We start from the raw sequence: 26,622 nt of genomic DNA, 5'->3' as shown, positions 1-26,622 counted from the left end.
TGGAGTGGATTGGGAGTTCCTGATTTGACAAATGTGAGTCCCAACTAAACACTCAAAAGTAAGCATGGAACTCCAGTAGTCTTCTAAGTCTTTAAATTTTTGCTTGCACTGTGGCCTTGTCCCCGTCACAGTCTGTGTTCACTATATCTCAGTGAACCCTTTTTCCTGGAGGGTCTGTCAGTAGGTAATGTGTGCTCTGGTAGGAAGGGCGGATTGGAACACATACATAGCTGAAAGTTAGTCTTGAGTAGGAAAAAAGCAGTGACTAATTTTAACACTAAAGACCTCATTCAATCAGCCTGTCACAAGGAGAAACCGCAGAAGGAAACCGTTAATGCTGGCTATATTGAAAAACCAATGTCGATATTCATGGCATGATGTGCTGTATGAAAGTCTCATGGAAAGTGAAGTTGTTGGGCACTATTTTCCTATAAGGTGTAGTGTAAATACATTGACTTACATTTATTGCTCTATTATGACCAAATTTTGACACCTGAAGAAGGCCTCACGGCCGAAACGTTGTGTTCTCTTTCTTCTTTTTCAGCATGGAATAAACCTATTACTTGTTCCTTTGCAGCCTACGCATGCTGACGCAGCTACCCACCTGAACTAAATTTTGATTAGTACTTTTAGTTTTCTCTTTATATATTAATCTGTCACATCTTTTACACAAGAAACAGTGATGGAGGTACCTTAACATTAAAGAAGCATTATTAAGAGCTGTCAGATAAAATGGTAATAGAGTAGGAGGAGGGAATGACTGGGGGGTGTCTTGCCAGTGCCCAGACTGAGGGTGACTATGGGGGTGACCTGCCTGTACCCAGAGGAGTAGCACTAGCACAGTTTGCTATGTTTCTGTGCATTTGTTCGTATACTACTTAATCAAATTAATATTACATATTATTATTATTATTATACATATATTATTATTAATATTATATATTATTATTTTAACACTGTTAAAATGAGTTAAAGTTCATCACCTTTCAAGTTCTCTTGCTGTCAACACTTGCAACAAGACCATTACTCTGTCCCTGACTTATTGTTTCACTGCCCACGTGGCCACAAAGTTAAGCTGTCTCTTCCCTTCTGGAGAAAGGAGCTGAGCTCAAAATCTAGAGCACTGTTCAAAATGAATTGGCCAAACCTCAGCCAGGCTTTTGGGGTCAGGCTGAGCTCTAGGATCCTGTGCCAAGAAGGTAGGAAAGTGAAGACATTCCTCAGCAAGCCACACTGCTTGAAGAAGTCTTCACATTGTGCTTTCTAGAACAAAGCAGTAGATCTGTTTGGATGTCAGTCAGGCATTTAGTCTAAGTACCAGGGTCTTAGCATAAGAACAATAAATGATTGACTTTGTTCACTAATCTCTGTGGAGAAATTAAGCTAATTAAGCTCTTTGCAAAGCCCGTGATGATTTGAAGCCTTCTGTACAATGGATCCTGTGTCTGTCGCCCACGGAGCAACAGTGAGAAGAGTATGGCTGATCCGTTATAGTGGCTGTCTGCACTACTCCCAGCTGTAGTGATACATTACATCTGCATTTCAGAAACACACTTTTGTCAAGCAAGGGCAGTGTTTCAGTGGCTGTGATTACTTGTCAATGTTACTAACTGTATTTGGAAAAAAATGTGGACTAAAGCTTCACATGGTTAGGGTTATGTAATAGCAAAAATGTGAAAATAGTCCATAATAATTTACATTTTATATAACTGAGCCCCAGATTAAATCTCTCTTTATAAATTCCCTATTGTGTATGTGTATGTGTATCTCTACATTTCAAACTATGCATTTAAACCTGTCAGCCTTCAGGCAGGTAATTTTGACTGGCTCACTGAAATTCCTGTAAACTTAGTGATCCCAACCCAGCCACTGTTGTTTAAACTTTTTCAGTGATGAAATTTGGAACTGCAAACCTTAACCCCCTTATCTGTATGGATTTAAAACCGTTTTTTTTCTCCTGCAAGGTGTTTGGGAATAAGATGATCATCCCATCCCTGGAGGGTGCGCTGTTCCAGTGGGACCGGGACCGGGAGAGCATGGAGTCGGTGCCCTTCACGGTGGAGTCCCTGCTGGAGTCCTCCTACCGCATCAGGGAGGACACGGTGCTCGTCGGGGGCAAGTCTCTCACCACCTATGGCCTGGGCGCCTACAGTGGCAAGGTGTGTCCAGCTTGTCGCGCCCTGAGCAGCCGGTGTCCTTCCCCTTGGGGCTGGTGATATGGAGGGGGGTGCTCTGAACCATCTCTGCCGAGGAAGGTGTGAGTCCACCCCTTTGAGAGCACCAGCAGCAGCACAGAGCAGGGCTCATCTCTTTTCACTCACGCCCAGCCCATCAGCAGCGGCAGACCTGTGCTGGCTCTTTGGCTGGGGTGAGGCAAGGGGAGGTGGCACCACAGGAGAGCTATGAAGAGCCTGTTTCATACCTCCAGCCCTTCCTGTTCCAGTTACCTTTCCAGCATCCCACAGACCCCCCGCTTAAGTTGTTCAGAAGCGACCTAGGCCGAACCCTGCGGTAATGCTGCTGTTGTCCCCCTCTCTCTCTGTCCCGCTAGCTGCGGTATATCTGCTCAGCCGTGGGCTGCAGCCGCTGGGAGGAGGAGGAGCTGGAGCCGGAGGATGTGTTGCTGCTGCAGAGAACACAGAAGACCGTGCGGGCGGTCGGGCCCCGGAGCGGCAACGAGAAGTGAGTCTCCAGAGCCACGTGGGCTGGGCTGGGGACACCCGTGTATGTGAGAAAGCATGCGTATTTGGGCGTATCCATGTGCACGAGCGTGCAGGCAGGGACCAAGCAGGACGGGCTGTGCTGTCTCTACCGGGCGGGCATGGCTTGGCCCTGGCCTGTCCCAAGTTTGGATCACTTGAGCAGACTGTTGGTCCCCCTGTGCCACTTTTGAACTGATGGTGAAATCTGTAAGTTGGCCGGGTGTCTGTGACCAGGACTAACACTCTGTTACTCATCTTACAGTGAGTGCTGGCGTTTCTGTCCCTGGAATGGTTTGCTGTGCCCATGGGTCAAGTTATTAGAATATATCTAATAGAAATCACATTTCTATAAGCTCAAAGTTGAGCCTCTTTCATTTATACACGTCTTATAAAGGTCAACCATAAATAATGGAGTTGATGGATGTTTACTTATTTATACAATTGTTATATTTCATACTTGTTTTGTAACATGGCCAAAAAGTTTTTTACTTTTCCTAAAAATGCTGTGTGAGAGCACAGGTACTTTGTTAGAACTGTATGTTCTAATTTCAGGTCTATGGTGAAATGCAGTAACAAAAAAAAAAGCAAAGTTACTTTGCAGGTTTTCTTTCACTTGCTTTGAGTTTGTTAGGAATTTGTTGTTTTGCCTCTTTGTTTAAGCCAACAGTGTTCCCCGTCACTCACTTTCTTGATCTGACTACAGGCTGGAGAACTGATGATACCTGTATTTATATGTTTTCTTGAATTAATCCTTAAATATTGGATATATGTAAATATATGTTGTTGAAAAAGGGTGAGGGGTGATTGGTAGTGCTTCAGGAGATTCATTTTCTCCCGGCTTTGTACTATTCTTCTGGGACACAGGAGCCAGTATGTCATGGATTCCACACAGTAACGGGTCGTGTTGTAACCGAGTTGCACTGTGCTTTTCAGGCCTGGGAGTGTTGCACCACTGTGCTTGACTTTGGGGTTTGCCCCAACAGGTGGAACTTCAGCGTGGGGCACTTCGAGCTAAAGTTTGTGCCTGCGGTGCAGACGGCGGTAAACTACCTGGAGGGAGAGCCAGCTGGCGGGGGGGCGTGGCGAGAGGGGCAGCGCGTGATCTGTGAGGATGACGAGCCCAAGGCTGAGACCAGGGACCTCGTCATCAAAGTGTCCGTGCCTGACTGGAAGGTCATGGCCTTCAGCAACAAGCCAGGGGGGCAACTGGTGTGGGAGCATCAGGTGAGAGTTATGAGTCATGCCTTAGCTGCACAGCACATGGCACAGGTCTGCAGTTCTCAGCTCAAATCTGATTAAGCATTCCCTGTAAGAAAACCTTATTATTTTTTGTAGTTCAGGTGGGTAGCTGCGTCGGCAGTTGTAGGCGGCAAAGGAACAAGTTTATTCCATGCTGAAAAGAGAAGAAAGAAAATACAATGTTTCGGCTGTGGAGCCTCCAGCATGGAATAAAGCTATTACTTGTTGCTCATTATTTTTTATCTGATGACGTTTGTATGCATTTATACAGCTGGTCATTTTACTGCAGCAAATCCACTTTAACCTTTCAGAGCCCTAGCTACTGCTCCGTCAGCAATACCTGTTCTTGTTGAGCATTTAAGAGATTTATGGATGGCAGGTTTCAGGAAGATTTTGTTTCAGGAAGGATGGATGGTCTGGGTACGCTGTGTTCTCTGCTAGCCCCTGACCCCTGCTCTTTCGTCAGTTCCTGAGTGAATGTCTGCTGTGTCCACAGTTCTGCACCCCCATAGCCTCAGCCTGGCTGGTCCGAGGAGGGAAGGTGATCCCCATCAACCTGTTTGACGACACCAGCTACACCTCGCGCCCTGACTCTGTGCTGGAGGAAGAGGAGGAAATTGTGGAGGCTGCTCGTGGTGCCACTGAATCTAGCATCTACCTGGGTAACTTCCTACTTCCATTTTTAAAACACAAGGGCTTCTTGGCTATTTTCATAAAGAAGACTACTGGACTTCGTCATCCCACACAGGTGCAAATCAGAGTGATCAAAGCACTTACAGATGCAGCCATTCAAAGTGCGCGGTACAGACACCGCGGTACAGATACCGCAGGTATGATGACACGGGATACCGCGGTGCGTGATTGGTTGACCGACGGGCACTCGTGGTCCGTTGGTCTGTCGTAGAAAGACTTACTGTAAACGTCTTTACTGTGCCCGTTGTAGATATTGAATTTTACCACTGAAGGGAAATCTTAGTAGCTGAGCATAAGAAGAATAGGAGCATACTGTAACGCGTGTGAAGGCCATAAACGATATTAATTTTGGAACGTAAACATACAGTATATAGCTGGTCTTGGTACTTTAAAGAAAAAAATACACACCGGTATTCCATTTCTCCCTAAACATTGTAAGCTTCGAAGTCTTTAACTAACGTGATACCGGAGTCAACAAGCATACTTTTAGAATTTGATTAAAAGGGAATATAATATGGAATCGCGTATCTCAAGAATTTAATAACGGTATGATTATATCCGTGTACTGCGGCAGGGCTGTGTAGGGCTGTTTCGCCTGCCTGATCATGCGAGCTCTCTTGTAGCCTACTGGTCTAGGTGCGTGACTACCAACTGGCAGGTTGTGTGTTCGAATCCAGCTGGTGCTGGACTTTTATTTTAACAAACATTTCTTCGAAAAAATAGGTAAGCGATATTATGGACAATCAGTTGACTTTTATATTTCAAAATATCGCAACATGATCGATATTTGCGATATTTTGAACATATCTTCCCTTCTGACAGCGGTTCCTGCTTCTATTGTGTGTGTGTGTGCAACAGTAAATTTTTATAGAGAAATGGAGGCTGGACAGTATGCGTTACAATATAAACATTTATATTGATTTAAATCGTGTTCTGATTTAAATCGCAAACGCGTGTTTAATTATGTGTTTTTAATCATAATCAGGCTAATGCATTTCTACATTTTCTGTATGAACCAGCTTAGAGGTTCATACAGAAAGACAGCTTGTGTTTAAATTGAGTGTAAGGTAATTTATGCTTCTAAAGTCATGGTCAGTATTATTGTACTGTGCTGTACTGTGTCACATTATTTTATAGCGTTTTTATTGCGTTATTAAATCCGGTGGCGCTGTGTTAGTTTCCTGACTCACATTATTTAAACTACCACACTGATCATTCATCTCTAAATAAACTTTATTTTATATAGCGTTTTAAGCGATTAGGTAATTAGATTGCTCATAAACCTAATCGCTTTTTCTACATAAACACAGCGTGATTGCTCTCTGAAAATGCTTTTCCTTTATTTTTAAAGTAGGCTCAGATTTCAACTATAGATCGTATTATTATAAACTTTCTTGGAAAAATGTATTTTATGTAAACCATGTTTGCTATTAATTCATTTAGGGCTAAAATACGTTCATTGTCTTCCAATCGAGTCGAGTTGACATTGGAAGCCTGCCACACCCGGACTGTTAAACCAACGCATTAGCACGTCAAAGCCCATTGAGCCAGTATTGGCTTTAGTATCCCCCCCTTCTCCCCTCAATTCAATTCAATTCAAGGTGTTTTATTTGCATGACAGATGGGTACAAGCAGTGTTGGGTATGTATATTGTAACGCTTACAGCAGACAGGCACTGTGTAGGAGCCGACGCACCAGAGCAACGCCTGCATTTATAACTTAGTTTTTAAAATTAGTCAAGCAATACGAAGCATCTCCTTTTACTTAGTGCCTGAGCATACTGCAACGCGTGTGAAGCCCATAAACGATATTAATTTTGGAACTTAAACATACAGTATATGGCTGGTCTCGGTACTTTAAAGAAAACATACACACCAGTATTCCATTTCTCCCTAAACATTTTAAGCATCGAAGTCTTTAACTAACGCGATACCGGAGTCAACAAGCATACTTTTAGAATTTGATTAAAAGGGAATATAATATGGAATCGCGTATCTCCAGAATTTAAAGACCAGACAATCGCAAACTCGTTTTCAATAAAATTATTTTATTCATTCAGCAGTTTGTGAGAGGGACATCCAGCAGGGAGAGACACACACACCGGTTTTCATTGACAACATTGTTTTTTTTTCAATTCCTCTTGTCTAACAGGAATGTTTTGTTTGTGGACAGACTGTTAGACAAGAGGAAAAGACCGCCTCCTCCTACGAAGCATTTCGTTGATCCGATCACGAATTCTTTTCCAGTCGTACGCAGCAAGGGTTGAGAATCTCCGATTCACCATCGTACTAATGGTTTCCCGGAGATTGCAAGGCAAGGCACTTTTGCCTCTGGACCCATCGAAATTTACAGACGTGGTCCACCCCCAGTAAATTTCAAAAGTCACAAGATTTCGAAACACGAGGGCGGCGTAGCGGTCGGCTCTTGCTTTCCCGTCTATGCCGATGCACTGCAAGTACAACCCCCCCTCCATCTCCTGGGTGATGGGTAGCAGTTGGACATCTGGGAGAATTATTCGTCCCACTGGCATCTGTGAATTCCGCTGTGCTTCCTGGGGGGAGATAGCCGGCGGGGACAGCATCAACAGAGTCCTGCGCGGTGGTGAACTGAGAGGCCGGGATGGAGTTTTTTAATTTGTTAGACAAATTTCCTCTTGTCTAACAGTCTGTCCACAAACAAAACATTCCTGTTAGACAAGAGGAATTGAAAAAAAAACAATGTTGTCAATGAAAACCGGTGTGTGTGTCTCTCCCTGCTGGATGTCCCTCTCACAAACTGCTGAATGAATAAAATAATTTTATTGAAAACGAGTTTGCGATTGTCTGGTCTTTAAATTCTGGAGATACGCGATTCCATATTATATTCCCTTTTAATCAAATTCTAAAAGTATGCTTGTTGACTCCGGTATCGCGTTAGTTAAAGACTTCGATGCTTAAAATGTTTAGGGAGAAATAATTTAATTTTGAAAGCCACTGAGACATCAGGTACTACTGTTGTATTTATGAAAAAGAAACAAAACAAAAAACATACTAACAACTGTGCCATCCTACTCCTTAGTTAATACATTTTATTATTCATAAACAGTTAACATTGTTAGCAAAATATTTTGAATTATATTTAACCCTATTTTTTCTTTAGTTTTGTATTTAACTTATTATATGATAGTCAGACTTAATGTATATTTGAACAATGAAAATATATTTTTACAAGATTTTACATTAAGCACTTAAAATTAATATGGTTAATAATAGTAAACTGTAACATGCTGTAACAAGATCGGTTAAACTGCGAAGAAAATGCTTTCAGAGAAAATGTTTCAGGTGTGAAGAACATAGATCTCCAATGCAATTTCAACCAAACCTGTTCCCACACACCCTGCCCCCACTACCATTAGAATATACACAAACATTTTAGCGTTTCATTCTGAGCAGAAGACCCTCACACCTGAAGAGTGCTGGCTGTGACGAATTAAACCGGTTTTTCCGGTTTCAATCACAGACCATGTGACATGGGACTCAGTAAACTAACAGCGCCACTGGATTTGATAATACCTAACCAAAATCCGCAATATGGAAACAGAACCTGTGTGATTGTTGATAGATGATGTACTCGTAACATTTTTTCAAGACGAACTACAACATTTAAAAAATGACTTGTATGTACTTGATATCTCTAATCAATCCATGGCTCCCAGCACAAAACGAAACTAAAACGCATACCGTTTCGCGCTTCTTATTAGTTGCTCAAAAGTAATTTGACCGTATGAAATGCATAATATAAACCTAGAAACATATACGTGAGCAGTACTTAAGCACTGTAGTATCGGTGTTAAGACATACCTCTCAAATACTGTAAATCAAGTTTAAAAATATCTCAAGACCGATTCTGGTCGTAATGAAACCATGTTTCGTGTATGTTTTCTTTTTCATCTTGAAATAACTCATTTCTAAATACCTTTTTCACTGTTAACATCTTGCAGCAACTTTGCGACAAAATATACACTCTGACAGTTCATCCTGCTACCAACATTAAATAAAACAAATCTTAAGATTTCTATATTTATGTCTTTATTTAGTGGTTTCATTAGTGACAAAGGCTAAACTTTCTTGGAAAAATGTATTTTATGTGTTGCAGAAAAAACTGACTTGCTTTAACAAAATATGTTTACAAATCCTTTCACCTGGCATTTTCGTAGTTAGAAATTATGGAACGCTCTGTTAAAAGCAAGGGAGTTTTTATGTCCGTTGCAGTTCTTTTGCAACATGAATATAATTATATCGTTATTAATTTCTTGAGATACGCGATTCCATATTATATTCCCTTTTAATCAAATTCTAAAAGTATGCTTGTTGACTCCGGTATCACGTTAGTTAAAGACTTCGAAGCTTACAATGTTTAGGGAGAAATGGAATACTGGTGTGTATTTTATTCTTTAAAGTACCGAGACCAGCCATATACTGTATGTTTATGTTAAGATTTCCCTTCAGTGGTAAAATTAGATATGAATATTCAATACTTAAACGGGCACAGTTAAGACATTAAATATACATATACATATTGTATACAGTACAGTTTGCATACGGTAATATGTTTATGTTACGTGATTAAAAAATAAATAAATAAAACTGGAAGGTCTAGCACCAGCTGGATTTGAACACACAACCTGCCAGTTGGTAGTCACGCACCTAGACCAGTAGGCTACAAGACAGCTCGCATGAACAAGCAGGCGAAACAGCCCTACACAGCCCTGCCGCAGTACACGGATATAATCATACCGTTATTAATTTCTTGAGATACGCGATTCCATATTATATTCCCTTTTAATCAAATTCTAAAAGTATGCTTGTTGACTCCGGTATCACGTTAGTTAAAGACTTCGAAGCTTACAATGTTTAGGGAGAAATGGAATACCGGTGTGTATTTTTCCTTGTGATATTTTAAGCTCTAGTTGAATGATAGGTGTCGCATTTTAAATCCTTTTCGTAGCTAGAAATTATGAAACGCCCTGTTAAAAGCAAGGAAGTTTTTATGCCCGTTGAAGTAAAACAAAATGCCTGACAAAGTATGGCTTGGACAGATTCCAAGTGCTTGTACAAATGTGCTAAAGAAATTATACTTTGAGTATACAGCTTGTCCAAAGTCATCCATTATTAATACTATTAGTAATATCTTCAGTAAAGGCTTTGATATTTCTGATAAAGGTAGGTTGTGTACTTTTGTCCAACTGAGCAATCTTGCTTTCATAAAATATACCAACATTTTAATGACTGATGATTAACATGCTGTAATACACAGTTCAAAATTAAAGGCTCAAATGCTGTACATGAGAGGTTAAGCTCCCCCTGGCGGTTTTACAAGGCGACGCCGGATAGTTAACCACGTGACACCACGTTAACTGCGTCATACCGCGTGATACTGTGACACGCCCACCGGGGTATGCCGCGAAATACCTCACGCATTTTGAATGGCTGCATCTGTAAGAGCGTCTGTATAGCCAGTCTATTGTATATTGTGTTTCCAGCACTTGACTGCAATGGCACCATTATGGTGTATTTCTAAGATGAAGTAATTCTTACACTATGACAGAAGTATATTTTTTTAGGAAGAAATGATAGTTCCTTGTATGTATAGACATAATTCTTCACTAGTTGGATTACAGACTTCAGATAGGTTAGATTGTGCGAGCATGCCAAGTTATTCTGCTAAGAAACCAGGGTTAACATCCATTTTAAAATGAAGTCCTGAATGTATTCGTTTTTAATGTGGCTTCAGTCAGCATTTTAAAAGCAAAGGGATATGGCAATGACCCTGGACTCTCCCATTCCTGTGCAATGTGTGAGAGCAGGCAGTCACTCTGATCTCTGAAAGAAAATGGGATCTAAGTTGGCTAGCAGTATCAACCACATGTAGGCTGTTAAGTTTAAAACAGCATCATTGACAGCTGCCGATGATGTGCAAATCATCAATGCAATTTCCATGCACGAAAGGCAGAGCTTGCTGAAACAGTCTTGCTGGTGTTGCCATAGATGCAGGCAGTGATATACTTTTTAAGGTGCCGTGTTCTACAGTGGCCATCAACACATCGGCTAGGTTCTGCGCAGTGTCTCTTTCTGGCATTGCAAAACACTTTTCATATTGTATTCCAATATAAACGTATAGGTGATTGTCACAGTATTGAGTGCGGCCCACAGGTTGGTGCTCTTGCTCTTGCCAACTTGTCGCTAACAGCATCAGCGAACCTTGCGTTTAATTTGTCCAGTCTAGCCAGGGAAGGAAAAGTCTGTTCTATAAGCTCTTAAACCTCCCTTAATTTCTTTCCACAAATCGATAGGTGCCATGTCCTTTGCAATCACTTTGCATTTGTTTTACATTTTATTCAGTATGATATAGATCATGCTGATCATGAACTGTTCCAATAGATTTTTTTTCCCCAATCTGCATGCTAAGGGAAAGATGGATGCCTTGGGTCCAGATGATTAAGTGCAGAATCTATGAACTTTATGTGTAAGGTTATGCTGTTTTTACACATGAGGACACACTGTACAATGTTACTTTTATTTTAGCAAAACTTTTCCACACTACCCTGTTCTGTGAGGTGGTAGTTGCACTCGTATACAGAAGCAGGCAAATTACCTAGCCTATTATTTGCTGTCAGTATATTATTGGTATTGTTTTAATATATTAAAATACTGTATATGTATGTTTTTTTTTAAATGAGTTACTATTTGAATGCTTATTTATTGGAGGAGTATATTATTTTACTCTGCCTTCTCTTGCAGGCATGTTCCGGGGACAGCTCTACCTGCAGTCCTCTGTCCGAGTCTCGGAGAAATTCCCCACCAAGTCCAAAGCGCTGGACAGCCGAAGCTCTGACAACAGCATCATCTCCCTGCCCACTGTCAAGTGGAAGCCTCTGATCCGTGAGTCATATAACCCTCCGTCACTGCCGCCGTCTTTGCGTAGCTTAATCTGCGATGTTTATCATGTGCGATGACCTGGAAGCCTGTCATTTATACCAGCTGACCTTCAAGAATATCGAAGTATGACTGGTGCTTGCTAACACTAAGCATGTGTTACTGTCACCCCACGAGCTCTGGTTCCACATGCAGTTTGTTTTCTACCCCCCTGCTGTGCAGATTCGCCCTCGCGGACCCCGGTGCTGGTGGGCTCCGAGGAATTTGACAAGTGTCTGAACAACGACAAGTTCTCCCATGAGGAGTACAGCAACGGAGCCCTGTCTGTCCTGCAGTATCCCTACGGTGCGTAAAAAGCTCTTCAAGAACAGGAGACTGCAGGCGTTAGGACCCATTTCACCTCTCCTCTCTGCCTTGCTGATGAGAGCTGATTCAATTTGACTTGTAATTAAGTCTGTCATCCTTTTTAACACCTTTATTTCGAATCCAGTACACTGCAACTCAAGAGTTGTCTCTGCTCTCTGGCCGCGCAGACAATGGGTACTACTTCCCGTACAGCAAGCGCTACCGTGGGCGGCGGGAGGCAGCGGTCAGCCTCCTTCCTGGGGACGCGTCGCCGAGGGAGCCGCGCAGGAAGGACCCGGTGCTGCTGCTGCCCTGGTGGAAGGAGATCCTGGGCACCATTGTCTTCTGCATTGCTGCTACCACTTACATTGTCCGCAAGTTTTTCCACCCATCGGCTGTGCACGTGCGGGTAAGTGTCTGGCCTCTGCCCCACTAATATCTTCTTGAGTTTTTCTGATCCAGCTTCCGCTTGACCCTGATTTTTTGCCGGGGTCTTTACATAGTGGGTCTCCTTAAAATTAAAATTCAGTGCTACTTATCTTACTGTGCAGATTATTCAAGTTTTATGGCCCCTTAAATTGCAATTCAGAAATGTGTTTTTGGAAGAGGTTTTAGTGGTTAATCGGTTATACAGTTAGATCCTTGGCATCATTCAGTGTTTTTAATAGCCATTGCTAATTTCCATCCAGACCTAAGATGCCTACTGCTAAAGCTCAGACTAGCTAGTCTCTTGCATACACAGGTGTGCAGGAGATCAGCAGAGTTGTGCTGATGTACCGAATGCTGCTCTGAAGAGCTAGTCTTGCTGGCAGGGCACAGATTCCATCTTCCTGTGTTAAAAGGCACAGCTGAAAGGACTGCCTGGCTGTGGCAAGGGAATAAACTGCCCTGCTTGCCTTCACACTGCATGCTGCAGGCTAGGCTACATGGTACAGACAATTCCTCACCTGACTGGTCCACTTCATCCCCTAAGGCGTGGATATAGGAAAGGTTACACATGACAGGATGCTTGTGGGTCACTTGCTTTATACCCCCATAGCCCTTTTTAGTAAAGCAATGCCTCCTGCTGTATGCCAATTTTGGACAGGAAGAGTAGCAGAACATCCCACATCAGCCTGTTGAAAGGAAGCTTAGATCTGGAGCAGGTTTGTATGAATACTCAGGAAGGTCATATCTGAGTCTAACTTGGTAATGTTTTCATGTTTTTCATGTTGCGATTTTGTTTTCTATGTGTAATATTTGATAAAATCCTTTAGACCTGAACATATGCACAAACGAATATTTAGTGTCAATAATGGAACTTGCAGCCTTTTGAATTAAATTTGTGGTGATAACCTTAGTGTAATCAGCCTAGCCCATGCCAGGACAGAATGGGGTATGGCTCTGGAGCTCTAAAGCAAAGCTGCAGTACTAACGTTTCTTTATGTCCTCTCACAGCAGAGGAAGGAGTCCGAGACACAGTGTCAGACTGACAGTAAGTTTGAATCGGAATCGGAGGACCCCAAGGAGGTGGTTATCACGGACAACCGGAGCAGTGGTTACGTGTCCAGGTACTGGTTCTCTGACTTACCTGTCTTGGGTTTTATTGGTTCTCATATTAGAACTGCTTCTTTATAACACACACTTCCTGCATTTTCCAGTAAGAGGTGATTTAATGCTGAAAGTCTTTTACAGAGCAGTGTTTCCTCTTTGTAGCCTGATCTGTTAGATCCCAGAAGCTCAGCAAGGCTGAGCCGGGTCAGTACTGGAAAGGGAAACCTTTAAGGCGAACTGGGTGGCGGTGGAAAGTGTTGGTGAACCAGTAGGTAGTGCTCTTTCATCTATACAAGAATAAATACCCCAGTACGGTGACAGGGTATGCTGTGCTGTAAGAGGGGTTGTCCTGCAGGTGGGGATCTTAAACCAAGGTCCTGACTACTTGGTCCTTAAAGATCACATGGCTGTTTGTAAGAGTGGGGATGTTACCCCAGTGTCTTGTCTAGAGTGCAATTCAGCTTTGTACATTTTACATTTGTTCATTTGGCAGTCACACTTGTTCAAAGCAACAAACTGGCTTCCCTAAAGTGCCCCATTAATTTGATTAGGTGAGGGTGAGGGCTGCACCTCAGTGGTAGATGTCGTCTCCTACAGTATAATCAAAGTGCTTTGGGATAAAATGAGCAGTGTAAATTCAAGGATCTAATTAATTATAGATGCTCTGCATGATTCTTAGATGTCGTGAAAAGTACAATGTATTGCATTGTGCTGATTAGTGAAAAAAAGTCACAAATAACTAGCTTAAGAAATGAAAGGATCTGCTCAGTGCTGATCACCTGTGATTCCAGTCACCTTCTGTGCCTCAGTCCGTGCCCATGTCTGCGTGTAGGTGTTGCTGTGTTTGAGGTCCATATCTGGGGAAAATAGCTCTCGTAAAGAGTGTAACTCTTGAGAAACAGGTGAGGTGAGATCTCCTCAGTCACATAACTCCTTAATTTAAACTCTAAACACTTTTAAACTTCTTGTTTTGGTTCTGCTTTCACTCTATGTGGAATTTAATTTCAAAAGAGTGTTGAATAATAAAGTAGAAACGGAATGAGTAATTGGGAGGTCATCAAAGGTATGGAAATCCACAGAAGCTAAATTCTCGTTAACAATGCTGGCGTGTAGCTGATCCCAGTGAGGCTGTGCAAACACCACTGCGGGTCACTCAAACCCGTGACGCTGTGTCTGAGCACATGGGGGCATCACAATGTAGGAGACTCGACGAGGGTTTGCTGAAAGCTTATATCATTCCATTAGCAGGCTATTTCTGTCAAGATAGTGACCAGTGCACAGGGACAGGATTAAGCACTGCTACCTCACAGCTCTTGGTGCCTGGGTTCAAATGTGAATTAGAACACTTTCTGTGTGGAGTTCGCATGTTCTCCCCCCATTTAATTTCAGCAGAATATTGAATAGTAGGCAGAAACCGATTGAGTAATTGGGTGACTTGTGGGTGTTCTCCCACTTTTCAAAGGTGCACCCTGTGCTCTTGCTCTAGGACAGGCTAGGTGTCCCTCCTAGTATTGGGTCCCCTGTGTGACACCTGCTCTGCTTCCCCAGGTACCTGACAGACTTTGTGCCAGTGCAGTGTCTGGGCCGAGGGGGGTTTGGAGTTGTGTTTGAGGCACGGAACAAGGTGGACGACTGTCACTATGCTATCAAGAGGATACGTCTGCCGAACAGGTAATCGCCTAGTAATCATTATCATTTTTGAAAGTATTGAGACAGCTGGTTGACAGGTGTCTCTTGTTAGTCAGGTGTTTGTTGTTGGGTAATTGGGCTCAAACAAAGAAATGAGCATCTCGTAGACCTGTCACTGTTTTTAACTTCAGTGTCTGAAGTCAAAGTTCAAAATGGAAACCAACATACTGCCAATATTAGCAATATGCTGAAAAAAGAAGGAAACCACAGGTATAATTACAAATCAGCTGAGAGCAGGTCAGTCAAGAAAATCATCTGCAGCTGATGACCAAACATTATTGGAGATTTCAAAGCAAACCCTAGATCAACCGAGTCGAATGATCAACCACCTCCACAGTGCAGGAGTAAAAGTATAAAAATCCACAGCTTGCAGGAAACATCAGAATTACAAAGGCAACACAGCAAGATGTAAGCTACCATTAATGCTAAGAACAAAAAAGCTTGATTGGAATTTTAAGTACAATTTCAAATTTTATTCAGAAGTGCAAGGAGAAGGCAGGAGAGTTTTATGGACAGATGAGACCATGATAAATCTTTTCCAAAGTTATGGAAAGGCTGTTCATTATACCTTGTATTAAATGGAAACAGGTGTTGTGGCTTCTAATTAGAATTATGAAGATTTTGCAGTAGCAAAATTTATGCTTTACATGTTCTGCCATCTAGTGCTGAATGTGTTAACTGCACCAGTCCCACTGTTTCAGTAGAAGCCAGCTGCAAGTGCTTATTGAAGCCTACTTTCACAGCACTCTCCTCTGCAAGGGCCTTAGATCACTGCTTGAGCCACGTTTGTCATATTTAAATTGTAAGCATGATTAGGCTTAATATATTTCTGCCATTAGGTTGTATTTATGGACACAAAGGGCACTCTTTTGCAAAATTATAGACCACTGTTTATCATTAAACTACCACCATCTCAGTTTTACAATAATACCACAGTCAGTGTAATGATTTCCATGAAGTAATCAGGCCTTTTCAGTGGTAAGAGAACATTCAAAAATAAATAAAACATGCTACCAGTCTCTGTATTGCAACCTCATAACAAAGTGACAATTTCAAATTTTCACCTGAAAGCTGTGGCCAGTAAGTGTGCTTTGGATATCTATACTTTTAAAATGATTGTATTTTAATATTGTAATTAAATATGTTTATTTATAACTCAAATTACTTGGCCATTTGTGCTTAGTTATGCATATAAAATCCACAATTCAAGCCTGTTATTCATTTTTAAGCATTGTGCTAAATTAAACTGCATCAATGAAATCAGTTTAGAATTTACATCAAATTTCTGTCTCTTTAGGCCTTTTGAATCATGTTGTTTACGCATATTGAGAATGTAATCCGTGTCTTAAAGGAAGCTAAGGCATCACCTTTAACAACATTGCTAGCTAGCTCGTTCTAGACTAAAAAAGTTTAGTCCCTTTATCCTATTTCTTTTCCCTTGAGACCCAGAATATATCTGGTTGCTGTTCTCTGGACAAATGTCAGAGCATCAGTCTTTTCTATATTGTGGAGACTAAAATTGTATACAGTATTCTTAATGAGGTCCTACTAGTACATTGTTTCATTGTAACATAAAATCCCTTGATTTGAACTCTTCACTTAACTGTGTATCGTAACATTTTGCTTGCCTTTTTTATTGCTTCCCACATTTTCTGGAAGATGTAAGCGATGTGTTAACAAAAACATTTTTGTTTTCCATAAGTAGCCTCTTCTTCCTCAGTGTTTCCCATATTGTATGTACAGTCTTTTTTTTACCACATGCAAAACTCTGGCCTTACCTACATTAAACATCAGCTGTGAGGTGTTTGCTCAGTCTTGAATTTTATCTCAGTCTTATTCGATTTCATTTGCTGCTTCTACAGCATTCACTAATCTTCCTGATGTACAATCTTCAAACTTCAGTAGTTTACCAAGTATACTAGAACCTAGATCATTCCAATTAGTAAGAGCAGCTATTACATTATCCCAATTTGATTGTTCACCTTTATTTATGCATAGCTTTCTGTTAAACAATTATCAATCCAATCTATTTTCCTGAATACCAGCTGCCTATAATTTGAAAATGTTTTTTTTTTTCTGGGGAACTTTATTAAAAGGATTCTGTAAATCTAAATATACCATCATATACTCTGTGTCTATCCATTACAGCTGTTGCTTGTTCAAAACGTGCAAACAAGCTGATTAGGCAAGACATATCTTTTCTATAAGAATAGGATGTTACATCCATATAGGTGATTTTTTGGTTTAGTACTAATTGTCTCCATTACTTGACACATAATAGAAAACACATTGGATCAGCTTCGTCATCCTTTTTATAGATGTTGTGCTCCTGTCCGTGGGTACTACTCTTAACCAACTTTTAGAAGAGTTGGTAAGATATTAATGGGCCCTGGAGATTTATTTGTCGTCCTTGTACCTGTAACATTCTACCTCTTCTATCTTAATACATTTTAATGAAGATCCCCCTACTGCTGCCCAAGGCATGTTGTCTTCTTTAGTGAACAAAGTGAAATACTCATTTAGTGTCTACCCTGTCCCTTTCTTGAGACTGAACAATCCCAAAAAAGAACCTCTTGAGTCTTCATTAACTGATGCTTCTGATTCTGTGAGTTGCCTTTGAGAGCTGCAGGAGTTGCCCTGTAGTCTGGTGTGATTTCTTGTGACTCTGGTCAGCGAGCTGTGCGCTGCTACATCTCAGTGTTTGTCTTCACTCCTGCTGCTGGCTGTGCTTCAGGGAGCAGGCCCGGGAGAAAGTGATGAGGGAGGTGAAGGCCCTGGCCAAGCTGGAGCACCCTGGCATCATCCGCTACTTCAACGCCTGGCAGGAGAGCCCCCCTGAGGGCTGGCAGGAGGAGATGGACCAGCGCTGGCTCAAGGATGCCAGGTAAGAGCCAGCCCATAGTCCTGTAGATGGAAACACTCAAAGCCACTCTTTAAGCTTCACTGCTTTAAGTGATACTTTTTATCATTATTATTACATATTTTTAGAATAGGAATGTTTTAGTCAAATTGAGCACAATCAAATCTTTATCTCTGTGGATACTGTTCCTTTTCTTTGGGCTTGAGGTTCAGGTTCCATGAGCTGTTTTGTGCACTCCAGATTTTGTTATATTTGCTTTAATAAAAGTCTTTTAATATTTAATTTAATGTGTTGTCTGAAAGACTATATGCAGTGAACAGTAAGTTTGCCACTAGAATGACTAGATCAGAAGGACTCGGCTCGTCTCTAGATGTAAGTGAGGTGTGTCCGTTTTCCTTCTGCAGCACCACAGACTGGCCGCTCAGCTCCCCAGAGCAGATGGAGGCGCTATCCGTGAAAGTGCCCGTCTCCAAGCCCTTGACCCGGGACGTTTCCTCTGCAGAGGGGGCAGGAGGCGACAGTCTCAGTATCCAGATAGATGGGCAGCCCTCCCTCTCCCACGGGATGTTCTCGCCCAACGCCTCTGCAGCAGGAGATGAGGGCTGTGGGGAGCCCAGTGAGGCCAGCCAGCTGCACGGTTATGACAGCTTTCTCTCGGAGGGGGACAGCCAGGCCGACCCCGAGGTCTCCGACTCGCCACACTCGTTTGAGCTGTGTAACCCGTGCGCCCCCGAGGACTGCAGCTCCTTCTCGGACGAGATTGTGTTTGAGGACTCGGGCTGCGACGACACCTCGGAGCCCGCCGAGCCTGGCAGCCACGGCACCCTGACGGAGCGACCCAGCTCGGAATCCCGGACCCAAACACACGGGCCCAATCACACCTCCCTCTCGAGCTCTCCTCCGCGGCCCACTAGCCTGAGCCTGGGCCCCTGCCACACTCCCTCCCTGCCCTCCCAGCGGCCCCGGCCCCTGCCCTCGCCCAAGGTGTACCTCTATATCCAGATGCAGCTGTGCCGCAAGGAGAATCTGAAGGACTGGATGGCCCAGCGGTGTCAGCCAGAGCAGCGGGACCGGACTGAGTGTTTGGGCATCTTCCTGCAGATTGCCGAGGCTGTGGAGTTCTTGCACAGCAAGGGCCTCATGCACCGGGACCTGAAAGTGAGCTCCGACTCTTCACTGCTCTGTTCTGTGCAGTAATAGAAGTACATACACTGCAATCCTTACGCGCCGTACTCTGTTGCAGCATGTCGTGCAGCATTTGAGTTCGTCAACATATATTATAGGAAGGCTTAACACTGCTTTTGAGGTGTTTAGCATTAGAATTCCCATGATCAGAGCCAGTCTCATTTGTTGTATAAGCCTGAAAGAGAAGGCAATAGTTCTCAAGTGCATCATAATGGCCAAGTTCCTTGGCTGTTGAGGATTAAATTCTGGGCACCTGTGTTTTAGAGTATTGTTCTACTGCTCTGTGGGAATAGCTATGTCTAGGTCAAGATCCTGTCAATTTTAGGGTCATAGACCTTTGTCTTCACCGTGCACCCTGCCATTTTAGCTGGATTTGTCTTTGTTCCACACACCTGTTCTTGATGCGCAGGTTTCAAAGCGAGAAATGCAGCTGTACACTCTCTTTCGGTTTGTGATGCTGGCCGTTTGCACTACAGTCACAGTGTCTATGCTGATGGCTAAGCTCTTAGCCCAGTCTGTGCTAAAAGTCTGACCTGGCTTCTCTGTGCTCTCTCAGCCTTCCAACATCTTCTTCACCCTGGATGATGTGGTGAAGGTGGGTGATTTTGGGCTGGTGACGGCTATGGACCAAGAGGAGGATGAGGAAGGGGGAGCAGTGCTGACCCCCATGCCAGTCTATGCTAGGCATACTGGGCAGGTGGGCACCAAGCTGTACATGAGCCCTGAGCAGGTAAATGGAAATGAAAGCATAGCTATATTGTTATATCTGTATGTGAAAAATGTTGAAGTACTTCACAACGAAAACAGAGGGCAGCAGTGTGGAGCAGTGGTTAGGTTTCTGGACTCGAGCTGGAAGATTGTGGGTTCAAATTGCAACACGAATGAATTGTTCCAGTTAAATGCCAAGCTTTGTCAATTGAGCAAATATAATCCACTCATAAGTGTCGGCTGAATAAATTAGTCCGTCCATCCATATACCAGTCCATCGCAGAACACGGGCCCATTGTTCTCAGAAACAAATCAACCTCGCATTATGGCTTTGGACTGTGAGAGGAACCCAGAGGAAACTCTCACGAACACAAGGAGAACATACTGAGTCTATACAGATAGCATCCAAAGAATGGAATTGAATCCTGGGCCCTAGTGCTTCAAGGCAGCAATGCTAACCACTGCACCACCATGTCGTTTCCTGTCCCAAATCATTTCTTTTCTAGCATTGAAAACAAAATACAAAGGAGTAATGCATTTTTGAAAATTGATTGACTTTAGAGGGTTTGTACCTGGATTTTGGGTATCTGTTTAGAGACATTTGTGTCCTTGTTTTGTAGAGTTTCTTTGCCTTTGTCTGAAATGATCTTTGTTTCCTGCGTTATCCAGGTTTCCGGGAACTTTTACTCTCACAAGGTGGATATCTACTCCCTGGGCCTGATTCTGTTCGAGCTGCTCTATCCCTTTAGCACCCAGATGGAGAGAGTGCGGGTAAGCACCTTTATGAGTGCAGTCATGTTCTCCTTTTACCCCATGATCATTGTTATGGTAGCCTGTTGGCAGCGAGAGTCTGCATGTTGTTCAGGGGCTGACCTGACCTGCACCATGTGTGGTTGTTTCCCTGCAGACACTGACGGAGGTGAGGAACCTGCAGTTTCCCCAGGCGTTCTCTCAGAGGAACGTGCAGGAGGTGAGTGCTGTCAGTCTGCCACCAGGGAGCAAGGGAGCAAGTAACAGGTCCCATTAAATCGCATTTTTTATCACCAGGCACTAGGTAACTGCTGAAATTGTGGATTGCAGTTATTTTTATACTGTTTGTATCCTGGCAAGTTGCTGGAGTTTGAATGTGTTTAGTGCAGCAGCTTTGGGAATATCTGTGTGGGAACACAGCTGCCAGTGTGATGCCAACCATAAGTTCTTCCTTTGCACAGAGGTCAAATGAGGGACAACTGTGCAATCTCTCTCAGTGATGAAACACTCACACATGTTGTAGAGTTATTACTATGTATGTTGTGTCAGTGTGTAGCCTTGCCCGCTTGCCAATCTGAATGTATCAAGCGGTGTGTTTGGTTGCTGTGTTTCAGCTCGTGATGGTGCGCCGCATGCTGTCTCCATGCCCCAGTGAGCGGCCGGAGGCAGTGGACATCACGGAGACTCCGCTGTTCCAGGAGCTGGAGGTGCCCAGCAGACTGGTCCTGAGGCAGCGCTCCCGCACATACAGTTCCTCTGGGGGGTCCCATGCACGCCAGCCCAGCAGCTGAGCCCGCAGGGCTGGATCCTACTGCTGTGCCAGGGACTGGCAGCCCGTTGTCACCACACAGTTCTGAGCCGCCAGACCCCAGCCCTGACGGGTCTGCCAGGGTTTTCTTTTCCACATGTGGCCAGTCTTGCCTTCACTCGGCCAGTGTCTGCTCCATCCTCTGCCTTGAACAAACGCGCATGGTCACTCATTTCAGCCTGCCTATGAAAGACAATCTCTTCATCCACCAGCAGCCTTTCAAACACTTAATGCTGGAAAAACCCACTGTTATCAGCTTGTGATTCATTATCCTCGAATTTGGGTTGCACAAACTGTCCTGGCCTGCACCCTGCTGTACTCTATAGCGTCACAAAATGTCTGGGACCCATACAACAGTTTTGTATGGCTTGACTGAGAGCCAGCCTGGTTTGGTTCTTACTCAGATCTTTTCACTTCCCACTATAGCCTACAGTGTACCTCTGTTTCTTATTGACTGCTCAGATAGGCAAGCTGTGCACAGATGGTTTGGTCATCTTTTTTCAGTCCAAGTCAGTACATGATGTCACAGCTACTCTCTTCATCTAAGGATGTTTAACCCTTTTAATCAATAGACTAGGATTTCTCTCTGCCATGAGGAGGACTACAGTCTTTGGCATCTGTGAGTCCTTATGAATTTTGGTGGATGGGGGTGGGCTGTGATCAATTGACCTGTTCTACCGCTAGATGAGATTTTTAATCTCTTGCCGATATATTGAATCCAGCATCATGGCATCCTAAAATAATTTTAAATGCAGCCTTTTTTGTGAAATGCTTCTCAAAAGAGTTTTATGTTACAATTTAAAAAAAGGCTGGGGAAGGTCCCCCTGACCCCTTGTCTCTGTGAGCAGTCTGACCCTTCAGAGTCCAGTTCGCACAGTGTTTCCCTGGTGATTTCGAGGGCCACAGCTGTCCAAGGTTTAGCCAGAGCGAAAGCTGGATGCCCTTATTGCCCTGGGAGAGAGCACCGTTGTCTGTTATTGAGGAACAGGCTGTGCTGTAGCTCGGCAATGGGCAGCCTTGGTCTTGAAGGACTGAAAGATCTTTAGATTTTCAGCATCTGAGCTCTCACTTGTTTGAACTAAGCAATTATTTGCAAAGTTGCACAATTGTTTGTGGGTGGTTTGTAAGCTGGTAGCAATTTAAAAAGATGCACAAATCATGCTGGACTGCAGTTTCCCAAGGCCAGGCCTGCCCCTGACTGCTCTAGACTGGAACAGACAGTGCAACCTTTCTGAGCCGTAGGGCTTCTGCCTTGTCAGGTCCATGACCTTTTGAAACTTATTCACTGCTTATCTGGTTAAATCTCATTATCCAAGGCTTCAGAAGAAACGGTTAAACCTGCAGGGTTGCATACCTATGGGCTTTAATATTTTCCATTCCTGGTCTCTGCTGCAGGTTTGCAGATGTGTTCTGGGTCTTTTGGCCCATTATCCCCTCTCCTCTGAGAGAAGAGGCAGACTATCTCACTGTGCCTGGAGGTCAGACTCCTCTGTCCTTTTGCTCCCCATTCCTCTCCTTCACAGCCTAGGCCTGCTCCCAGAACACTAACACGGATTTCTTAAAGCTGCTTTCAAAAGCCATATGGGAATTCTGGACTAGTTAGGGATTATAGTTCAAATTGTCATTTTTAATGCTTCTTCAGGCAACGTAAAACCTTCCTGTTATGTTCCGACATGTTGCAGACCTTGCCTTTAATGAAGGGAGTTAAAAAATGCATTGAAAACGGCCTGCTGACGCAAGGTTCAAACTTTTGGCTGCTTGGAGTCGCAAGTAGGTGTGGATAATTTTTGAAAAATGGGTGATTTCTTGAATTAGATTTTGGAAAGCTGGATTATGATATAAAAATGCATGAATTTGTAACGTGCTTAGAAATGACGAATGGCTTTCTACCTGAGCACAAAAGAGGAGAGCTGGTTGCTTCACATCGCAGCCAGCAGAGGGAGCTGTGGTGTGATGACATGGCAGGCCTTCCTCCTGAAGGAAGGTTGCTGTTCAGTTTTCATTCTTTGTTGACGGTTCTGTCTTTTCTCTTGTGTAAATAATGACTTTTGTATCTTTATCCAAGGGCAAGCTTTACCAATACTGTACATAATGTTCTTTCAAGTGTGGTATCTTCCAGCAGCTGTTTATGGTATTATGTCGGTGTTGAAGGGGGTAAACGGGTGTTACACGGGTAATGAACTGGCTCTTGCCCATTGTTTCACTGTGTGCAAGATTCATGAATTGCAGAAGAAGCTGGTTGGAACTGGCAATGCCTTGTTTTTATAGAGCTGCATGGAATTCTGTTTTGGAGCACACTGGACAACTGGCCCAGTATCAGCCTGTCAGTGTGCTTCCTGTACAATTGTATATGCCTAAGGAAACAAACAGAAGATAACCTAAGAGTCTCAATTGAAGTTCAAGCTGTATAGTTCTTCTGATGTTTATTTAAATTTGTATATTTGGTTTTTTCTAAGCAGGTGTGTGTTCTGTCTGGGAAGGGGCCGTTGAGATACTTGATGTGGCCCTGTTCTGCCCTGTCCTCTCACTTGGTCACATTGAAGGGTCCATTTGTTATTCCCAGTTCCACTAGTGTGACTGTGACTCCTTTCCCCAGCCTTCCATGAGGCCGCGTTTGAAATCTCGTTTCACTGGCTCCTGAGCAGTATCATCTGATTTATCTAACCTTTAGGTTTAGCCCAGTACAGGTCTCATTGCTTGGGCTCTAAAGGCAATGAACATTGTGATCTCTGAAGCGCTGGGAGGAGGTAATCAAGTCTTATTAAAACCGGTGAGCTGCAGGTTGATGCTGCTGAGGGCATTTCTGACAATGCCACCCCAGAGCATGGAGCTGTGCCCTCTGCCATGTGTGTTTAGGAGCCAAACACCAGCCCCTTTCTGCCACTTCATCTTGCATCAGCAGTGTTCCACGAATACAGGACCTTGTTCTGCTCGCGGTTTCTTTGGGTTAGTCTTCAGTATCTTAACTGCAGAGTTATTGTTCAAATGTTTTCTCTCCGGGACTCATGAAGATCTCTCTCCGATAGCTCCAGAGCTTTTTCTTATTTTCTTTTTTTTGATCTTCAGCATTTACTGAGATACAATCTGCAAAATTAGTTTTGCTGAACGTTTTCAAAGAGAGGTTTGTTTGTTATCTCTCTTCCGTTAGTTCAGTGACCATATTGGGTTCTTCTCCATTAATGTCTGGCTTAAGTGACCATAAGATCTGGTGCACCACAGTCACGGTGGATCTGTGGATCTATCCCCTTTGTAAGCTAGTTTCAGTGACTTTAAGCACAATCTGTGTTTTCTGCCTCTGTCGCAATGTAAATATGTATTTTTGTTTTTATTTAAGTTTATTGCAAAATCAATCCATGTGGGTTGCTGGTATGAGAGAATGCACTTCATGCAATAATTTTCAAGTGCATTGAAATATGCGACTTCTTACAAGTCTAAATTTAATAAAACATTCTATGACATTTGTACAATTTTCGCCCTTTGACCTCTTCAATTATTATTTAAATTATTAAAATCTTTCATGTCAAGATGGTCCAAAAGACTTCTTCAAATATTAAAATGTTACTATGGTAGTGTTGTGGAAGTGCATGTAAATCTGAGAAGTGGAGACACCTTTTTGCATAATGGGTTGTGGGAGCATGGAGAAAAACTGGTCATGTTGATGCCGAAACCCTGGCTTCTTTTGAGAAAGTACTAGTGGTAGCTACTAGCTATACAAATGGACTAGGTGGGCTGAATGGCCTTTCATTTGTAACCTTTGTTCTTAACTTCAGCAGTTACAGTACATAACCAAACAGGGTCTATTGTCTTGTTGGTAGATAATTCATCCCGAGATCCCATCCAATTGCTTCATGAAAACAGCCTGGGTGTTGTCTTCAAAAAAATAATAGCTTGTTCCAGACTCCACAAACCTGTATGTAAAGAAAGCTTCCCGTTTTCAGTTTTGGAGATATTTCAGTCACTTCTTCATAAAAAGGGTGGTAAAACACTAAGTGTTGCTGGTGAATAATACTTCGTTCAGTTACATGTGAGGGTATGGAAGCAATTATCAGGACTAGAGGTTCATCTACAGTATATGGAAATATGATCCCAAGGGATAGTCATTATGAATTTACAAAAGGTAGGACTTGCTGAACAAATTTACGTCGGGGGATACAATGTGATGTGTTTAAATTTGCAGAATACTTTTGATAAAGGTCCCAAAAAGAAATTCTCAGTTTACAAGTGGAGACATTCAGAGAAATGTTTAGGTTGAGAATTTGATAATAGAAAATGGAGAGTACAGATTGAGGGGACTACCACAGGGATCTCTACTTGGATCACTGTACTTATTAATTTAGAACAATGATCTAGAGTTGTATGCATTTCAGTTTGCAGATTCCACATTAGGAGGGTTAGAAATGGCAAATGAAATTCAAAAATATTTTGATAAAATTCAAATCTGGGCAAACACCTTGCAGATGCAAATAACGAGGTGCTTATATTGACACATTGCATACAGCTTTGGAAAATGTGGTGAGCTACTAAAAGTGGCAAAATATTTTATACTATAGACCCAAAGGTAGAATTTAAATTGAGATGTTATGTTGGACGGCATGGTGGAGCAGTGGTTAGCAGAGTCCCCATTACCTGTAAAGAGCTTTGAGTGGAGTGTCCAGAAAAGTGCTATATACTGTAAGTTTAAGGAATTATTATTATTATTATTAATAATAATAATAATAATATTAACTGATTCAAGAGAGGACATTGAGAATTGGTTCTGTAAGCTACCCAGCCTGTATGAAGACCACCCTGGGTGGTTTCTCTATTTGTATTTGCCAGTTAGTGGGTCTTGAGTGACTGCAGGGAGAGTTCTGTTAACAGTCTGTGAATAACAGCTCTTGTTTCCTTCAGTGGAGTATGAACAAGCCCTTGAGATTTGTTTGTGCTTCTGTTTACTGGAGCACTTCAGCATGATATTAATACAGAACTTCCACTGCGAGGCTTATGGTTTCAAAAGGCCAATCATGGTTCTTTTGCAGCTGAATTTCTGAAAAACAAACTCTTGCCTGTAGCAAGTCACTGTAGCAAGAATGTGATCTGTGCCTCAAGCAGATTGACTTGGTGATGCAAACCATTGAGTAAGACTGAAGTAGCAAAGACACTGGATTTTGTGGTCTAAACACATGGAAATCTTTAAGTAGATCCTAAATTCCAACA

The 26,622-nt window shown here is 42.8% G+C and overlaps 1 protein-coding gene across 1 annotated transcript in view; it reads left to right on the top strand.

The window, feature by feature from the left end:
* Positions 1-24,890, top strand: part of eif2ak3 (eukaryotic translation initiation factor 2-alpha kinase 3) — a 52,034-nt gene extending 27,144 nt beyond the window's left edge. Inside the window, exons 3-17 of the mRNA XM_088924446.1 lie at positions 1,965-2,159; positions 2,552-2,682; positions 3,686-3,926; positions 4,438-4,603; positions 11,414-11,554; positions 11,771-11,893; positions 12,082-12,302; positions 13,331-13,443; positions 14,975-15,097; positions 17,850-17,999; positions 18,380-19,133; positions 19,717-19,890; positions 20,538-20,639; positions 20,776-20,838; positions 21,233-24,890. Coding sequence (XP_088780572.1) covers positions 1,965-2,159; positions 2,552-2,682; positions 3,686-3,926; positions 4,438-4,603; positions 11,414-11,554; positions 11,771-11,893; positions 12,082-12,302; positions 13,331-13,443; positions 14,975-15,097; positions 17,850-17,999; positions 18,380-19,133; positions 19,717-19,890; positions 20,538-20,639; positions 20,776-20,838; positions 21,233-21,409 — 2,874 coding nt within the window. The 3' untranslated portion in view covers positions 21,410-24,890. The remainder of the gene's footprint in view (positions 1-1,964; positions 2,160-2,551; positions 2,683-3,685; positions 3,927-4,437; positions 4,604-11,413; positions 11,555-11,770; positions 11,894-12,081; positions 12,303-13,330; positions 13,444-14,974; positions 15,098-17,849; positions 18,000-18,379; positions 19,134-19,716; positions 19,891-20,537; positions 20,640-20,775; positions 20,839-21,232) is intronic.
* The last annotated feature ends 1,732 nt before the right edge of the window (positions 24,891-26,622 follow it).

This window comes from Atractosteus spatula, chromosome 1 (assembly GCF_055471065.1).
Source record: "Atractosteus spatula isolate fAtrSpa1 chromosome 1, fAtrSpa1.hap1, whole genome shotgun sequence".
Classification (NCBI taxonomy): domain Eukaryota; kingdom Metazoa; phylum Chordata; class Actinopteri; order Semionotiformes; family Lepisosteidae; genus Atractosteus; species Atractosteus spatula.
The sequence above is the reverse complement of the archived record's forward strand: the minus strand, read 5'-3'. Positions and strand labels throughout refer to the sequence as shown.